Source organism: Mya arenaria, chromosome 17 (genome assembly GCF_026914265.1).
Source record: "Mya arenaria isolate MELC-2E11 chromosome 17, ASM2691426v1".
Classification (NCBI taxonomy): Eukaryota; Metazoa; Mollusca; class Bivalvia; order Myida; family Myidae; genus Mya; species Mya arenaria.
The window spans coordinates 9,476,790-9,495,728 of record NC_069138.1 but is presented as its reverse complement, the minus strand read 5'-3'; the positions used below and the strand labels follow the sequence as shown (position 1 = coordinate 9,495,728).

Sequence of the window (18,939 nt, the reverse complement as noted above, 5' to 3'; positions counted from 1 at the left end):
ATTTCAAGTGAATAGTATTGGGAACCTGACTTTTTAATATTAAGTAGCTAAATAAGAAACACACAGCTGTGTGGCATGATTTATTGTTTAATGACATACATTTTACAATCATTGCTTAACCAAATGTGACAAAAAATACAATAAGTGATAACAACGTGATATATAATTATACGATATATAATAATTATTTAAAAAACAGCGATAATCAACACAAACTGCTGATCGTCATGTCATGAAGTCCAGATATTCTGTAACACTGACGCATTTATAATGTTGTCTATCATGCAGCATGATGACCGGCGCCTCTCTGCTGCATAGTACCAGGATGTATGATGTGTAATGACAATATCACGTCAGTCACTGGCGGTCTCACCCCCGTCACCGGTATCAACAGAACCCCCCGCGGCCCCCGGGACCAAGTACTCCAGCTCCTCTGAAAAAAATAATCAGTTTGTGAAATTCAAACATGTGTGCTACGTACCTTACAACCGCTGTCTATATGGAAAGATGTTAACAAATTAATCCACTAGAACGTTACAAAATTTTGTATAATGCTTGATCAATTAACAATTATATAAAGATTTCCAAGTCCGCAATTACAATATTAAATGCTGTCTTGATCTTTTAATTGCAAGACATTCACCAATTGAGCAAATGCGCGGCGAAAAATTAAGCACACTTCCATAAAACCGTGGTTTAACTAAATTATAAGTCCTTCATCGTGGAATGTACTTTTAAACTTGCTACACGGAATTCATGTTGCGTGCATGCACCTACTACGATTCGTGAACCAGTTGCGAGTCATGCGAATCATGAACCAATTGCGAGCCATGTGCCTCTTGTGAGTTATGAACCAATCCACCTATTACGAGTTTTTCGCCTATTGCGAGTCATGTACTTATTGCAGTCATGCGCCTGCTAGCCATCCACTTGTTGTTGTAAATGAACCAATTATGAGTCATGCAAATATTGCGAGTCATGAACCAATTGCGAGTCAAGCACCCATTGCGAGTCTTGAACCAATTGCAAGTCAAGTATCTATTGCGAGTCATGCGTCTTTAGCGAGTGATGAACCTGGTCATGCAACTATTGCCATGCACCGCGGAAAAATATTGCAAATTATTCACCACAGGATTGTTTTGCGAGTTATTCACTACAGGATACCCTTGTGGCCCATGCACCACATGCTTCTATTTCGAGTCATGCAAAACGGGATACGTGTGCGAGTCATTGACCACGGGATAGTATTGGAAGTCATGTAGAGGGAGACCAATTGCAAGTCATGCAACACTAGATAAAGAGTCAGTGTGCACCGCGGTAAACCTATTGAGAGTAATCAACCGTGGAATACGTACTGCGAGTCATGCACCGCAGGAAACATTATGCAAGTCATCCAACGTGGTATACCTACGGCGAGTCATGTATCGGATGGGTGGGATATTTATTTCGAATAATGCATCGCGGGATACCTATGGCAAGTCATGTACCGCGGGATACCTATGACAAGTCATGTACCGCGGGATACCTATGGCAAGTCATGTACCGCGGGATACCTATGGCAAGTCATGTACCGCGGGATACCAATTGCAAGTCATGCGCCGCACGGTACCTTTTGCGAGCCATGCACTTATTGGGAATATGCATGCGCAATGGATACCTATTGCGAGTCATAGTAAAACTGGTCGTCTGTCAGAAGGAAGGCCTTCTCGATCTCGTCCAATTCTCTTTCACTCTCGTCCTTCTGAGTCTCGTCCACCTCCGGATCCAAGCCGTCATACAGATCATCTAGGAAATGAGTGCCACGTTCTTAGTCGATTTAGTAGTATTCAGTTTACAACACCCATTCCGTTGTTTTAATACGAATCTGTTGCTTTGTGACAGTCTCTTACGTTTTACCCTGTGTTTGAATATTCAAGCTGGTGCTTTTATCGCTGACCGGCGATGTTAACCTTGAATGTTTTGATTCTGGTTGAAGAAATTTGCCAAGTGTTATTTTTTGTAAATGACAATTCTGGTTACAAACTTATTGGCGACTAATATACTTACGTTCAGAGACGTAGCTCTCCAGATCTGGAAGGCAACTCCCTGTTGGAAACAGAACATGTGCAGCTATTTAGACAGGACGATGTTTTGGCAATAAACATACATTGCATATTTAACACAGGTGCAAATAAAATGTTATGATAGTTCGCATAGTTTTTCCTCCATGTTTTAAGGGACTCGCTCATTTTTTGACATTTTTCCGGAAATGCATCTGAAAACTCTTATGTTATAATTTAAGTTTTCTCTTTAATACCGAAATTGCAGAAAAAGATACTATGAAAGTATAAAAAATACAACAATCGGGTGTTGGTGGGTAGCGAACCCACTCCGGTACAGCTTATCCACTCGCCAAAAGGGACTGATATTCAAAAGATGGAAATTAAAACCTATATCGGGAGCATCACGTGATAATGTCAATCAAACAATTGCGCCTTAGTCTTTTGTTGAATCCTGTTAGTAACCCTTTTTCAAAATTATGGACTTCAAAGACAATACTTGAGTATATGTCAACACCATTGTTGAAGGGTTCTGGCCGTCGGTATCGTAGTTGTTACATCAATTATGATTTGCCACACTTTATTGCGTAATACAACCACCCGCATTTTTCAAACCATGAACGAGTCCCTTTAAAAGGTTGACATGATATTGATAAGTGTAAACCAGTAACACATGTTCGGGGGAATAAAATGAACTTCATTGAGGTCTCAAGAATTTAAAAGAGTAATTCCCTGAAACCGACACGTAATTTATTGGAGCTATTTAATTCAGAAAAATAATATCACAATTTGTACGATTTTCTTCAAATGGCTACTACTAATCCGCCATTGAGGTTCCTCTTTCGTACGCATTCGCCAAAGTATATATACATGTACATACTAAAACTCGATATAGAAAATAATAAACAAAATGAGCGTACCGGCGATATACTCGACTGATTCGATGCCGCCCTCCCGGTAGGGGTCCAGACACGCCCAGAAGATCATCTCGTACGCGAAATCAAGCGTATCTTCGTCAAGCGTCGTGTTTCTGAAGCAATAACACAATGTGTACGTGGTTGCTCGACGTACCGGTTTATCTGATACGACATACCGAATCTGATCATGTTTAAACTCAATCGCACAAGGAAGATGATATAGTGGTTGATGCCCGTCTCTAACCCAACGGTCATCCTTGGACAATCCCCAAACCGGACTCTTTATAGTGGGAACAATTCCTTGTTTCAAGCTGACACTCGTATCGAACAATGGCTATTGTGTATTGAGTTGAAATTCATTATAAAATGAACAATATTAAAAAGTGATGATTATACAAAAAAGTATCGTTCAAATACATAATACTTATTGATATAAATAATACTTTTGTATAATGGTTAAAGTAATTATTTTGTTTCAGCCTTTGTGAGCAGCATTCTGTTTGCTATTGACGACCGTACCTTGCCCAGACTTTGACGTTGGCGTCTCCCCAGCGACACTGACCGCCAGGCATCGTCATCTCACAGGCGTACGTCACCAGTACAGAACTGAAGTCCGTGTACAACACCTTGAGCGGAACTGAAACATGCGACAAGCACGTCAAGTCAGTTCACATGTAAGAGAAACATGAATTACATACTAGATTGGGTAACTTTAAATATAATAAATATAAGTGTCCTCTTTTATGAAAATACGTCAGACTTCAAGGGTTAATATTATAAGTCAATTTGATTTCTAAGAAAATGATAATCAAGGCTACCCACTGTATGATATGAAGTTTTCTGTGTCTTCAAACCGTGTGAGATAGTCCCCGTTAGACTCCGATCGACACCGCGCCAACAGCAACTGGTGCTGCACGTTCGAACATTGTATTGCGTCATCATCTAAACTGACGTCATCATTGTTGTCATTTTCATCAGCGTCGCGTCTTTTCCTGTCTTCAGTGTCGCCGCTATCATCATCATCGTCATTGCTGAGAAAGAAAACAAACCCGACTGAATCCATCACCCAACATAGTCTCATACTTCTAACTTCCTGTGGAATTTGAGAATCAGGTTTTTGATGTGACACATTTCAATATGTGCATTTTTAGCAAAAATGTGCTTATTTACATCTAAATGGCTATTTGCACATACGGCTTGGTTAGGAACTCTAGCATGTAATATTGTAGGTCGTAGGCTGTTATGTTCCTTTCCATAGAAACGGAACTATAAACCCACCCAATATATCTATTTACATCCGAAACCGTTAAGTTGTTTCGGTAGCGCAGGTGGTAGCGTGGTCACATACGTTGATGCTAGGCGCTGTCTCCGTTCGATCACGGCTAGTGCCCAAATAAATTATTATGATTAAATAATAATGTTCGCTATGGTATGGTACACATCTGTGTGTGAGAAGTTCGTGTCCGCGCTATTACTTTGTAAGGAAATAAGGAATTAAAAGCAACAACACTTAGGAAAAACAGGTGCAGGACGCGTTCATGAACTTTTAGGAATTTATTCTTCACAAGACTGTGTGTGAAAAATGTTATGTGGGAAAGTTGGTCATACGAGCTTTGGAATATACAAACAACACGTGTTATAGATTCTCAAGTGTGATCGTTTGAAAAGGCAACAGTGCCTTTGACATATCGTATGTTGCACCAAAGCACCGGCAATGATGTATGAGGTTAGTATACGAAGGTTTAAGGTATCTGAATTTTAACTCTACTCACACAAGGCATAATGTGTGAAATGTTTGAATACCTACCTGGCATCATAAAAGCCAGTATAGTAGATACTGAGTGTGTCGTTACTGGAGGATGTAAAGTAAGCCACGGCACCACTCACGTCTGAGAAGAGTTTACCGCTCACGGAGCTGGCCACCTCGAACCAATAGCCGTACAACTGCAACCAATAAACAGTTAAACAATATTGGACTGGTTACCAATAGCTGTACATCTGCAAACAGTAAACAGTTCAATAATACTAGCCTGATTACCAATATCCGTACAACTGCAACCAATAAACATTTAAACAATACTGGACTGGTTACCAATATCCGTACAACTGCAACCAATAAACATTTAAACAATACTGGACTGGTTGCCAAAATCCGTACAACTGCAACCAATAAAACTTCAAAAATACTGGACTGATTACCAATAGCCGAACAACTTCAACCATAAACAGTTAAAACAATACTTGACTGGTAACCACTAACTGTACAACTGCAGCCAATAAACAGTTCAACAATATTGGACTGGTTACCATTGCAACCATTACACATTTCAACAAAACTGGACTGGGTAACACTAGTCGTACAACTGCAGCAAATAAACAGTTCTACAAACTGGAATGGTTCAAATATATTATTTGTAAAAATAATGACTTTAGCACCTATCTTGATTTATATTATGTTTATGAGGGGACCGTTTTTTACGTGCCTGAGTTTGGTCGTAGTCTGCCATGTCGCTGTATATGGACAGCTGGTCCACGTCACACTGTGGCTCATCCGCATCCTCTTCGTCCGAATCCTCCTCGTCCCCCTCAGCCTCTCCACCAGCCGCTGCTGCCTGTCCGTCCTCCGACACCGGCTCACACCAGCCTGCAAACACATACAAACAAAGCAGGTGTTAATTTTCATGCAAACGTGCCCAGCAACGAAAGTTAAACCCCTATTACATGGTGGAACGTAATTTTATTCGCTTTTACATGTTTAGAAAACATAAAATTGAGCATAAAGGTTCCAGCTACTCACTGCTTTCTATCTGCAGGTCTTCCGGGTCCAGACATACGCTCTCGGCGAGTTCTGAGATGACCGCAATATCGGGACCAAAGTCTTCCGCGGTCGTGTTGTCCCGCTTAACGTACACGTGGAACTGGATCCCCTCCCGCTCACAGTTGCCCGCATCCGTCCTGCGCGCGCACACGTACTCAACCAGCATGAAATCGTCTATGTGCAAAATCTTCTGGAACACTGGAATTTATTCAGATCGTCATATCACAATTCAAGTCATATCTAAATTAGGTCCAAGGGAATATAAACAAATAAATAAAGAACAACCTACCATCTAAATAAATAAACAAATGGCTCTATGAATTTATAAGCATAAAATTGCAAGGTAGTACGTGCACAATAAAAATACTAGTAGCAGTTGCTACTTATGCAGCATAAAACAAAGTTCACGTATCTTTTGATAAACCCCGCTTACCAAAGTTGCCGTCGCCCGCTACCGGAAGTGTTGTTATAAAGTCGGCCGTGTTGATGCACATGTCACGTGACCGGGACTTGTAGGAGACGCATGGGCTGAAATAGGAAATAGAATCATTGCAATTAAAATCGGAATAATTAATGTTGCACCGGCATGTGGATTGAAACGCAAAATACAGAAGAGTTATCAAAAATACAGAAGAGTTATTAATGCATCTAACCAACTTGAGACACGGATCTTACCCGCGCGAGTCGGCGGGATCAGGCCGGAAGACCGAGATGTTTGAGTAAATTAATTCCCCCACGCCCTCCAAATGCCTGTCCATCACCGCCCCTTGAAGTGACGTCACGTTGTTATAATGAATAGACCCGTAAAGGAACCAGCGCCCGACCACCTGCAATGTCAAGTGAACATCTGATATGCTTTTCTTACGGTGGGCACCGTAATGTATGACTCTGATGCTCTTGACATTAACAAACAAAAGGGCCAATTTATGTAATGTATTAAGCGCTTACGTTTTACTGTCAAATATTGCGGGGAAAGATACATCGAAAAGTGCTTACGACTGAACATATCACATATCTGAGCCAGGTCATAAGACAGTAGATAGTCTTTCCTCTTTTTGGTAAAATTTAACCAAATGTGTATTTATTGGCCAAGATTCATTCAATAACTACTATTAACCAACCAAATTACTTAAACGTGCTAACTAGCAAGAAGTTTTCCTATCGGAATAAAAAGGTTTTATACAATTGGCTGCATTATGGACTATTTTTATTTCTACTGCTCCGTACCAGGTCGTTATCGAACTCTGGGAAGACTTGTATCTCGTCCAGCCGGCAGCTCTCGGGCGTCGTCTCTGCAAGTGGGAATTAATTAATATAGTTGATCATGTTTCATCCCCGTCATAATTATATAACGTTTAGTTTTATTGATATTGTAAATGGTAGAGTAAGAAGCTACACACGGTAACCATGCAAGTACAAAAATCAAATGCAAGTTTTCACCAATATATATATATATATTATGAATATTGTGTTTTGACACTAAATATAGTAAGTTTTAGTATAATAAGTAAACGTTTCTCCTGCGAGCCACATAATCGCCTCTTTCTCCCGGTGCTGAATATAAATAAAATATAGTTAAATCTCATTCTCAATCTTAACTCATTCTACCACATGCCTCGCGTGAAAATATCATTCAAAATATTGTATGCTTGTTATCTTTTGAAAACAATTTCTCGAATAGAATGAGTCGATAAAAACTTTTTTTTCACAATATAAAAAAAAAACTGATTCTAGAGCAAAACAAATACTTGAGTAATTGTTAACAAACAATGAGCTGTGAGTTGTGGAATATATTTTCTTTGGAATCTTGAAGAACTCTTTTGATAAACATATTATATGAAAAAATATGTTGCATTTTTAAAGGTGTGAATTAATATACGAAATTTGGTATTTTGTGATGCTATGAGGTAAAATGAGTTGATATTGAGATTTTACTTTAGTATTTTCGTGATATTGGGGCCACTTCATTCAACACTATCCCATGACCAACAAACCAGCCCTCTACCTTATAGCACCTTGTCATATAACTCGGATCCAAACCCGACGTTCCCGCCTTCTGCCTGCGAGTACGTTGTCATATAATTCAAGAAATCACAGACCCGCAGTCAACCCCCGAGCATCTATTCCAAGTACCTGCGTACCCGCACCATACACCGAGCACCTTGTCATTTAGACCACGTACCCACTCCTTACCCTGAGCACTCTGTCAAATAACACTTTCCGGGGTCTGACGTACCTGTCGACTCGGCCGTGTACTCCACCCAGCCCGTGCAGTCAGCTGAAACACGTGACACGAGCATTGATATACCCGAATATTCGGTTTATTCGCATAAAGATTAACACTGGCCATTTGCTAAACTATATATAATGTACATCTTGTAAAATAATCTGATAGTGATAACGATAATAAAAAAGTAATATTAAATACATATACTAATAGTAATATATAAAAATTCCAGCCACAGCTCAGCGTTCCGTTCTGGCTTACCTAGGAACTCAGTCTCCTTCATGTCCTCGGGCTGGAGACAGAGGTTCGGCAGCAGGCTGTAGATCTGCGCGCGTCGGTCGGCCGGGATGTTGCGGTCCTTGCCTACCAATGTCACCTCCATGTACTCCTGAGGGCACGGCTGGTTTGACGGTCCGGAGTAGCAGGCGTAAAACAGCGTGTACTCGCCGTCACCATACACAACCTTCGTTGGCGCTGCAACGGACGTCACGTTAGGTACAGAATAACGGATTTAACTTAATAATGTGAACAACTCTATGGTTACGTTATAGAAATGTATATGAATATCTGCCACATACATTTAACACGAAAAATAGTTATTGAGTTACATCCAAGTATTGTCTTTACTTAACATGAAGCCAACTGCTTAAAACAATTGAACTTCTTTAATTCATTCGCATCCCTCTTCTCCATACAGGGAGCATTCTTCACGGGCTGTTATATGAAATCGCTTACACCAGGGGTACGTGGAATCATCCCAGCCTATCCGGCCCAGCCTGTCCGCCGCAGTGTCGGAGCTTTCCTGTGTCTTGGACATGCCCTGGATCGCCGTCATACACGATGGATTCCTGGATACACACGGGTGACAAAGGATACAAGGTCAGATATATCTTCGTGTGGTAAAATGTACTCAAATATGAATGTTTTTTTCCTTATAATGAACATTTCAACACGCAAAGATTGGTTTTAGTACACATATGCTACTGAGATTCATATGTAACCATGTGCATCCTGATTTATTTCTATACTGTTACGCGATAATCTCGGTATACCGTATACCGAGATTATCGCGTAACAGTATAGAACTGATTTTTTCTTGCACAATATTGGCCCCTTATTCAGTCGCTGTCCCATTCGAGGACCCATTCTTACTGTTCGCCCTATCACAATCCTATTTGTTAAACTTTTACATTCTTCCACAGTAAATAATAGTTTATTATTCTCTATCCCTACTCGTCCCTACACATTATAGTCCCATTCAAACTCGACCCATCCCTATTCGCCCCCATCCCTATTCGCCCCCTACTTACTCGTCCTGCTGTTCGTTGCTGTTGACGAGTGTGCCTGTGTAGTAGCTGTACATGTTCTGGCTGGCAGTGTCGATGTTGTGGTAGCTCACCACGGACTCCATCTTGTTGAAGGTAAACCTCGTCCTCGCTATCTCGTACCACAGTCCGGACATCTGACACATACATGCATACATGTACACACTGGACTTCATAGGAGCATAACATGGGTACAAACAATATCATAATATTTTTGTCACCTCTGCCTTTTTAGCATTTAAGTCATTTGTTAACGTAATGCTCGTTTAATCTGTTTGGCAATGATTTTTAAAGCATTGCTGTAGATTTATGCATCTACTTGTATGTGTATGTATATGAAGCACGTGTTACCTGTGAAAGGTCAAAGTCTGGTTCCAACGGAATACTGTTCACCCCACACTTCACAGCCATCTCCTGAGGCGAGTCGTCTAAACGGAGATTAAATGCTAATAGAATCAGTTAATCTGGTGAAGTAATAAAAATAACAATAGTTAACGCCAGCACAACCAACATTTCAACAAATGAACACAACTCAAAACGTAAATCACTGGCACAATTTATTTTGAGCATTTAGTTAATTATGATCAGTGATTTTGTCAGATTCTATTGATTTTAAACGCATTTTGCTAAAAAAGAAACCTCTGAGAAAAAAATCTTTGCTGTGAATACGATCCCTAGAAAGAAATAGGTCCAGCTCTAACCCAAAAGATTTGGTGACATTGAAAACAGCTGTTAAAATGGATATTAGTAACCAGGAACCTCGAGTGTGATTCATATCAGCTGTCATCAAGATCGAAGTAAAAGGTATACAACAGAAAAACGAAAAAGAACGTAGATACGTTAACATGGAAATTAGTAAAAGAAATATCGAATGTGAAAGTACTGCTACAAACATGTTGTTCTGCATGTAATTACCATTCTCTAGTTCCCCTTTTCCTATTCTGGCTTGCTCGAGAATGTCCGGAATTTTGCAGAAACCTGGAATGCATTAAATTAATAAATGAATCTTCTACACGTGTACAGTTGCAACTGAATAAATGTGTACAATGTAGTTGAACCATATTTTGTATGAGGTATGCCCTCTTTCCTTTATTAAAATTGTTCAAAAGCTTGTATTTAATGATTAAACAAACAGTTCTATATTTTTCCAAAACCACAATCAACGTCTCTCAGAAGTAACACATGTCCTTTTTATTAACACCTGGGTTTAACCTCCACCGGCTAACGTCATGTGTATGCATGTTACCTGGGGACGTTGACTCGAAGTCCTTGACGCCCCCACACAAGCGCTTGGTGGCCCGCTTGATGTAACTATTCACTGTCTTTGTGTTCGGTTGGCTTGAGCGAGCCAGGATCTCAACCTGGTGGCCGTCTTGTAAGCACTGCACGTGCTTCCCCCGTGCGTGCTTGAAACAGTAGAGCACCATGGCCATCGTCTTGTAGTCCGTGAATGAGATGATAAACGTACCTGAGGAAACATAACAAGGTCGAAGGATGAACAGCATTGAGTACCTCATTGCTTCTTTTCATAGTAGTCGTTTTATTTATTTTATTGATTTCACACTTGTGGTACAAGATATATTTATTAATTGTAATCCTGTTTAATTGTTCGATGTATAATAAATCTGTTTCTGTCATCGCAGTCGTAGTAATCAGTGGTTGTTTTTTATGAAAAAGATGAAGAAGATAGTTTATTTATATCCAAAAAGCCGTACGGCCCGTGAGGACAAACACAATATTTACAAATATTTACAATATAATATACACATACATGCTTTGGAGAAGGCACATAATAATTATTTAAACAATCCTCGAAAGAAGGATCCTCTAAAGAAAACAATGTTACTTTATAATAGTAAGTTGTCTAACATCGCCAATACAATCTTATTATCATAGTACTATATGCGTCAGACTTGAAATTATAACAAAATCGTTTAAAAGAGATTTCATTATGGCATGAGATTTTATGATGATTGCATGCTTAGAACTATCTTTTTTATGACCGGTGAACAATGTGTGACCAGGTAAACCAATTTGACCCCCACCCACCCTGCCTTAATTTTAAGTCTCAACTTACCCTCTATCTTCTTCTTGTTTCTTAGTAGGTAGTGGCCGTCCCGGTCTGTGGGTACCAGAACTGTCTCCGTCACCGGCTCGCATTTATGCGCCCTTAGAAATACAAACAGTACCCAAGTCAAACAGGTGTAGAAAAAGCTCGGGGAAATAATTTTAATAATAAGTCACTGGAGTTTTTGTGCAAAGCATGTATATAGCCTGGTATTCGAAATTTATATAAAGCCATGTATTTGGTTGCTTTTGAGCAAGCTTTTACAGCGACGCGTACACGAGTGTCCGCCTGCAGTGCGAGAGGTCTTAGATTCGATCCCCGACTGAAGCACATATCAGTCCGTTACATTATAAACATGTTAACTATTAATTATTATGAATAAAAAGTGTTCCGTTGTGATGCGCACCTGCTGCCGGAGTACCGGAATCGCCACGTGCCGTCCTCCGCCTGCAATATTTCAATCGTCATTGACTCGAGGGTGTTGGTGCCCCAGGCCCATGTGGTGCGCGTCGCCGTGAACCACTCGCCCGCGAACTGAAACATCAATATACACTATACAGTATTGTGGTAACAGGTCGTGTTATACGTCATCTTTCCAACTCAACTCTAACATACCCTAAAATGATCCTTTTATGGTTATTAGCAACGGGTACATTAAAAGATAATAATATCCGTATCCAACCATCAACCCCTGTAACCCCTGTACTGTAACCCCTGTAACCCCTGTAACCAGTCGAATGGGTCTATCCATCGATCCGTCCCGGAATAAATATGCTGGTATAGTCGATTAATGTTTTGGAGCAAAACCGCACGAGCGCTTGCCACCACTGTACGCCCGTCCAGGTCTCTAGTTAATATCCTATTGTATGCGTTTATGGGTACTTCTGGGGTTTTTTTAAAAATTGAATGAAATAAGCTACTTCTTTTTATGACTTCAAACTGAAATACGTAATTCACATAGTTCACTTTGGCGCTGTAGTTTAAAATTGTTCTGATTCAAGATAAGAGCGAAACTAACAAATCATTTAATGAGCATATTATCATAAATTATCATGTAAAATAAAGATATGAACAACATTTCGAATTAAGGCTGTATGTCACTAAGCCTGCAGACTTTTAATCCGTACTTCGGGATCGACATAACATTTTTAACATTTAAGTATTAAAGCAGGCACGGGCGTATCAACCCCAGCTCTGTTATAACAGCGGTTGTGAACAACCTAATTAAAAATATTATTCTGCTCTAGTAGCTACGAAGCTGCTTTATGCATGAGTAGCTGCTAAAGAAGCGCTGTAATAAATATCATAAAATAGTTTGTGTGGTTAAAAATAGTGCATATAAGCAGCGTATTTGCGTACTTACGCAAATTAAATCAAAGAAAAGGCAATAATTTAAATATCGACGGGTGACATAAAGGCGTTGTGAAAAGCAGGATTAACGTTTAAATGAACGCGTACTGAATCAAAATAAATATCGCATGCTCAATTCCGCGTACATGTACATTGTATGAATAAGTGTACATGCATTTTGGAATACTCGCGGGGATCTATTGACTATCGGTTGAAAATAAAATCCAGTGTGTGTATACCACGTGATAAATTACGTCATATATGCTACGTCAGAATGCAACATTTTGCTTAAAATGAAGACTTAAATCAAAGATAACTTTTCTTTTACAACTCCATTTTAAATGAAACAAAGGGCAGTCTAAATAGCTTAAACAGCCCCGCATTTGTTTCATTACCGAAATTTGATAAGTCATTAGTTTCATCAAACACTTCGACAAACCTTGATCCAAAATAATGTTTTGACAGTGCTCCGTCAGACCGCCGTATTGTGAAAAGGTTTGTCGAAGTGTTTTAAGAAACTAAACTCTCAATCAAACTCTGGTAAAAGACCGAAGGCAGGGCTCCGTAAGCGGCGTAGAATGCGCTATGTTTCATTCAAAATGGTGAAGTTATCTTTGTTTAAAGTCTTTTTTCAAATCAAAATATTGCCTTCCGACGTAGCATTTATGACGCAATTTATCACGTGGTATACACATACTGGAATCTACATAATCAGTTTCCGTGATTTGCCGATCGTTTTGTCGGAACCAAACAGAAAATAAACGGAGACCTCGGCGAATGACTCAAGAAGCTTACCGTCCATGGCCGAGTAATTACGATTGGAACGGATACCGGCGGAAAATCACATGTTTATTTTATGCAAGCGCTTAAATGTCATGTATTAATACTAAAAAGTGGAACCAAAAATTATGAATTAAAATGCTTAAGGCATTGAATGACTTTCGGACTGCTACGTTTTGTGAGTATAGACATGTGATTTGTAAAACAATAAAACATTAAAATTTAAAGATAGTATAATATGCATGCCCATGAATTCCTTCATAAATACGTATAGCTTTTTATGCTGATACTCAAAAAAAATCAATACCATGGAGTAACGGTCCCCTAAAATACTCATTTAAAATATGGAATATCCAAATAATTATAGAACTATGGAGTAATACTCATTTGAATATTAAACCTTATAGATCTGTAAGTTTTGTTTTGTAAACAATGTTATTCACTGCCACGGATAAAGCAGCAATCTTAGGTAGACTGCACTCTGCACTTTAAAACTTGAGTCGTATTTTTTTATTATACCCGCTCAACCAAATGCATCAAACTAAATGCATTGGGATGTTAATTAAGTTAATTATTTATGTTTAATGTCTCTTTCTACAATAAAAGGATCCTCCGGCAAAATTTCCCAGCACGTACTATTGATTCCCTGTATGTATAAATGTATGTATCTTAACATTGCCCTCAACCTTTATGTCACTCGTAGACTAAATGCACAGACGTATAGCAGTGGTTTATAAATATGCATATACAACATGCTCAAGATTCTGGGCTGAAATTACTGATACAAACTGAGATTTCTTCACAAATCTTCCTTTTAGCATTTCATGTCTATACTCACAAAATGTAGCAGACCGAAAGCCTGTCAAAACTTTAAGCGCTTTGATTCACAGTTCGCAAATATATATCAAAATGTTTCAGACATACTGATAAGCCATTAGGCATTGAGACATGGAATAGACACGCTGTATCTTATCATTTACCGGGAACTGTATTTTTTTTTCAAGAACTAGATTCTGGTTCAGACCGGTTTATCTGTCTCATGCATAAGTAGGTTATCACGTACTCGAAATGTTTCAAGATATTTCATTTTCATCTTTAGAATGTCTTGAGAAATGAAATGGATACACGTGTTTAGGTTATCTGCCACTAAAAGTCCAAACATTTCTACTTTGGATAGGGTTTACGTGCACATGAACTATATATTTTACTGTTTAAAATTGTTCACAACCTTGAAAACTATAAATGATGGCAAAAACTGCTCGACCGTGTGTATTTGGTAGGACGATTAATCTTTTTAGGATCTCGTGTAAAAAGAATAAAATAGAAAAGAAAATAACTGACTACTCCATTTAACCGTGAAAAATATGCCCTCGTGATATTCCAGCGACTGCGGCGAGGCGGCTGGGTGGGTGAGGGTGCGCTGACCGAACGGACACTCAACCCTGACAAATACCAGCAGCTCGCGAAACCATATTTCACATATAATTGTAGAAATGACTGAGTCATTCTGGAGCCTCATTTCAACATTTTCTCGGTCATGTCTGCGATGTACTCTTGTATTTATGATGCCTTACATATTGGCCCAAACTGGCGAATTTCTCTGTGTTTGTGCGCGTGCGCGTGCGTCTGCGTGTGCGTGTGTGTGTGTGTGTGTGTGTGCCAAATTGCTAACAACCCATCAATTCCTTAATATGAAGTAGAACTTCAGTACGCATTTGAGGACTATGATGTGTCGGTGGTTATCACGTTTATAAAGTACGTCTCCCCATGACGGTGCATGTTTGCCATGTATGGTATCGGTCAATGCATTATTCACCCGACATTATCACCACGGCCTTGTCTGACCAAGGACTACGCGGCCACCAGGTACCATACACAATACTCCGATAACCAGCTAGGTTTGGTATTACGAGTTATCAATATAAAATTAAACACCAATTTTCAGAAAATATAATTGGTGTCACAACGGTGAATATGTAACAAATGAAAATGCCGATGTAACCCCAATGCCCTCTGCGAGGCACGCCTACCTGTTACATACGCGCATACAATAATTGATAATCTTGTCATTTCATTCCATAAACCATGTGTATGTTATTTAAGAATAATGTTTTATTTGACCTGAACATGTTTTACTTTCCGAACAATCCGTAAAGAAATGATCTCTTTGTCCCTGTTGCTGCTTTTCTAAATGGAAGTCCAAATGCGTAAAAGTCAAAATGAGCCTGGCAGCTATATGGAAGACAAAATGAGGCTGGCAGCTATTTGGAAGACAAAATGAGCCCGGCAGCTTTATGGCAGTCAAAATGAGCCTGGCAGCTATATGGAAGTCAAAATGAGTCTGGCAGCTATACGGAAGACAAAATGAGCCCGGCAACTATATGGAAGACAAAATGAGCCCGGCAGCTATATGGAAGACAAAATGAACCCGGGAGCTACTTCGAATTTGAAATAAGCCTGGCAGCTATATGGAAGTCAAAATGAGAGTGGCAGCTATACGGAAGACAAAATGAGCCCGGCAGCTTTATGGAAGACAAAATGAGCCCAGCAGCTTTATGGAAGTCAAAATGAGCCCGGTAGCTATATGGAAGTCAAAGTGTGCCCGGCAGCTATATGGAAGACAAAATGAGCCCGGCAGCTATAGTGAAGACAAAATGAGCCTGGCAGCTATATTGAAGACAAAATGAGCCCGGCAGCTATATGGAAGACAAAATGAGCCTGGCAGCTATATGAAAGTCAAATTGAGCCCTGCAGCTATAGCGAATTTAAAATGAGCCTGGCAGCTGTATGGAAGAAAAAATGAGCCTGGCAGCTATATGAAAGATAAAATTAGCCCGGCAGCTATATGGAAAACAAAATGAGCCTGGCAGCTACATGGAAGTCAAATTGAGCCCTGCAGCTATAGCGAATTTAATATGAGCCTGGCAGCTATATGAAAGAAAAAATTAGCCCGGCAGCTATATGGAAAACAAAATGAGCCTGGCAGCTATATGTAAGTCAAATTGAGCCCTGCAGCTATAGCGAATTTAAATTGAAGCTGGTAGCTATATGGAAGACGAAATGAGCCCGGCAGCTTTTTGGAAGGCAAAATGAATCCGGCAGATATGGTGGCACCAATGCGGTAGTCAACCATTTTAGTTTAATGATCACTAACATATATTTTAGCACAATCTGACCTTTATTTTTGATAACATCGGAAAAATGTACGTTTATAAAAAAAAAATGTTGGTGCAGAATGGTCGGAATGTCGTCTGTTGTGCCCACTGTAAATAAAATATCTTCCTTACGTAAATTAGTATTAATTTCAATTTAAATGCTGTCAGTGAGAGTAACGTGTATTTTTTTTAATTAAAGAAATCTGGTCTGAAGACAGAAATTAAATTTCATTTCGTCCGCAGATATAAAAACACGATTTTAGAAAAGTTATATTAAGAAAAAAACACAACTACTTGTTTTAAATGTTCAGCCCTCTTAGACACCCTTTTGACTATTAAAATGTTTATTATAAAGTCGATACACGTTATTCTTTATGTTGGATAAGCTGAAAAATAATGAAATATCCCTACCTTTTGTAAATCGAAGTTTTTATGGACTGGAACTCTATTAAGTGTTTTTGAGCACTGTTTGGACACAGTTGAGTGAACACACAGCACCATCAGCAGGAATGTAAGCGCCCCATTTCTCCCACGTGTCACAGCAGTTCTCGCCATTCTTATGGCAATAAAATATATATTTGATCACAGAATCACTTCTAGTTCATGAAATAGACCAATAAACCAATGCGCTGTAAATTGCCAGAGTTAAATAAAAAATAAACATAAACAAAAACGAAATGAAATTATCTCGTACTTAGAGCAACACCATTCGTTACACAACAACACGCGATATGACGCAGTTTGCCTGTTTAACTTCAGCGATGTAACATTTATATAAAATTTGGAAGATGTTCTCACTATCTCTGTTATCACGGCCTATCTGGCGAGCTCCTCGTACTCAACGAAACACTCTGGTCACGTGTTTGTGACTTGTTTTTCTTCTTCAAGAATTCAGTTTAATGTTTGAACGTTACAACAATTGTAAGACAAGTTATTAGACATAATTTTAATAACCCGTGAGTGTGGTCTTATTCAGTATACTCTTGTAATAGGACTGTTTCGGTTTGGTGACCACCAACAGCAGCGAGTGCACTAACCAGATCTATGTTTACGGTTGCGCTATAGTTAACATTTTAACCTGAATTGCAAACCAAAAGTTAAACATAATAAAAAAAAGTGCCGGAAGATCATTTTTTTTAATTAAATCAGATAACATACTGCTATAAAACCCAAAATCATAAATAATCAAAACTCATCAAAAAGGTGATAACTAGATATTCTAAAAGCATATTGTATATCAACTTGTTGATTAGAATTCTATCAAACCAGGCATGTTTAAAACATCTAAAAGGCCCTCTAACTAGAGAATCACCTGTTTTCCATTTCTCAAAATATCAAGCATTTATTGCAGAATATACAGACCTCTATTATCTGTGTATTATAGTGCAAACAAAATATGCGATGTTAAATAAATAAAAATAAAATAAAAAAGAACCCTTCTACCTCTTTTAATAGCTTCACTACCTTTTAACAAACTACATGTATAAAAGCCTGAACTACATGTTGAAAGGAGAATATAACATTTTTTTAAGATTGAATTATACTGTTTACTATAAAAACATTAATTATATTAAAGCCAAACTATTGTGACAAAAGTTTAAATGAAATTTTGTTCTCTGCACATATTTCTGTCAGCCTCATCTGAGCGTATCGTTTAGATGATGCGATATTGTACTTGTCCGAAGTCAGCTGAAAGTTTGTTCGAGTGTTATGGCGCAGTTGCTTGATGGCATTTCAGCCCAGATACAGAGACTGCAAAACTGTATTTTTTCACTACCAGACATTTTATTATGAACATTCCTCAATGATTTTTTGATAAGGCCTAAAAAAAAATATGTCTGTTTCGGGTAACCCGACCCTACCTATAAAAATGCGCCGACCCTACTATTTTTTCCGTTTCTGAGCAAAAAAAATATTCGTTAGCGAAAAGAGAGTTACGAAGGGCGGATAAATGCAGATTTTAATCAGAATTATTGTTTATATGATAAAACAAAGTCAGGCAATGACAGTAATGTAGGAAAGACTGCCATGTGCAAGAAAGCACTCTGAACTTACGACAGATTTAAAAAAAAATCCCTACCTACCCTAACTAGAAGTTTTGGGAAGGTTACACTAAACAAACAATTATTTTTTTTGGCCTAATACGTCTAAAAGTAAATGCACGAAAGTACAAATGTACTTTTAAACTTTACAGGGCATGGATACATTGCCAAGTTTACGCTTGGTTGTTGTGTGAATTTTCTGAGAAGTTCGTATTACA

The 18,939-nt window shown here is 38.8% G+C and overlaps 1 protein-coding gene across 1 annotated transcript; it reads right to left on the bottom strand.

Moving 5' to 3' along the window:
- Positions 1 to 66: 66 nt before the first annotated feature.
- On the bottom strand, positions 67 to 17,482 carry LOC128224730 (uncharacterized). Its single transcript, XM_052934716.1, has 22 exons — positions 17,091 to 17,482; positions 11,801 to 11,928; positions 11,404 to 11,495; positions 10,573 to 10,794; positions 10,242 to 10,304; positions 9,678 to 9,754; positions 9,312 to 9,463; positions 8,737 to 8,849; positions 8,263 to 8,475; positions 8,011 to 8,052; positions 7,002 to 7,066; positions 6,450 to 6,601; positions 6,208 to 6,302; positions 5,754 to 5,972; positions 5,440 to 5,600; positions 4,764 to 4,900; positions 3,779 to 3,987; positions 3,476 to 3,593; positions 2,960 to 3,069; positions 2,047 to 2,085; positions 1,658 to 1,785; positions 67 to 433 (listed from the first exon to the last, which is right to left on the bottom strand). The coding sequence occupies exons 1-21, from the start codon at positions 17,232 to 17,234 to the stop codon at positions 1,658 to 1,660; spliced, it is 2,679 nt and encodes an 892-aa protein (XP_052790676.1). The 5' UTR covers positions 17,235 to 17,482; the 3' UTR covers positions 67 to 433.
- Positions 17,483 to 18,939: the final 1,457 nt, after the last annotated feature.

Bases quoted from the DNA above. Each gene is read 5' to 3' on its own strand.
- LOC128224730 (XM_052934716.1), bottom strand. From the start codon at position 17,234: ATGGCGAGAACTGCTGTGACACGTGGGAGAAATGGGGCGCTTACATTC. The intron at 11,496-11,800 runs GTGCGCATCACA...TGTATTTCTAAG, and splicing joins TTCCGGTACTCCGGCAGCAG to GGCGCATAAATGCGAGCCGG. The intron at 10,795-11,403 runs GTAAGTTGAGAC...ATGTTTCCTCAG, and splicing joins AAACAAGAAGAAGATAGAGG to GTACGTTTATCATCTCATTC.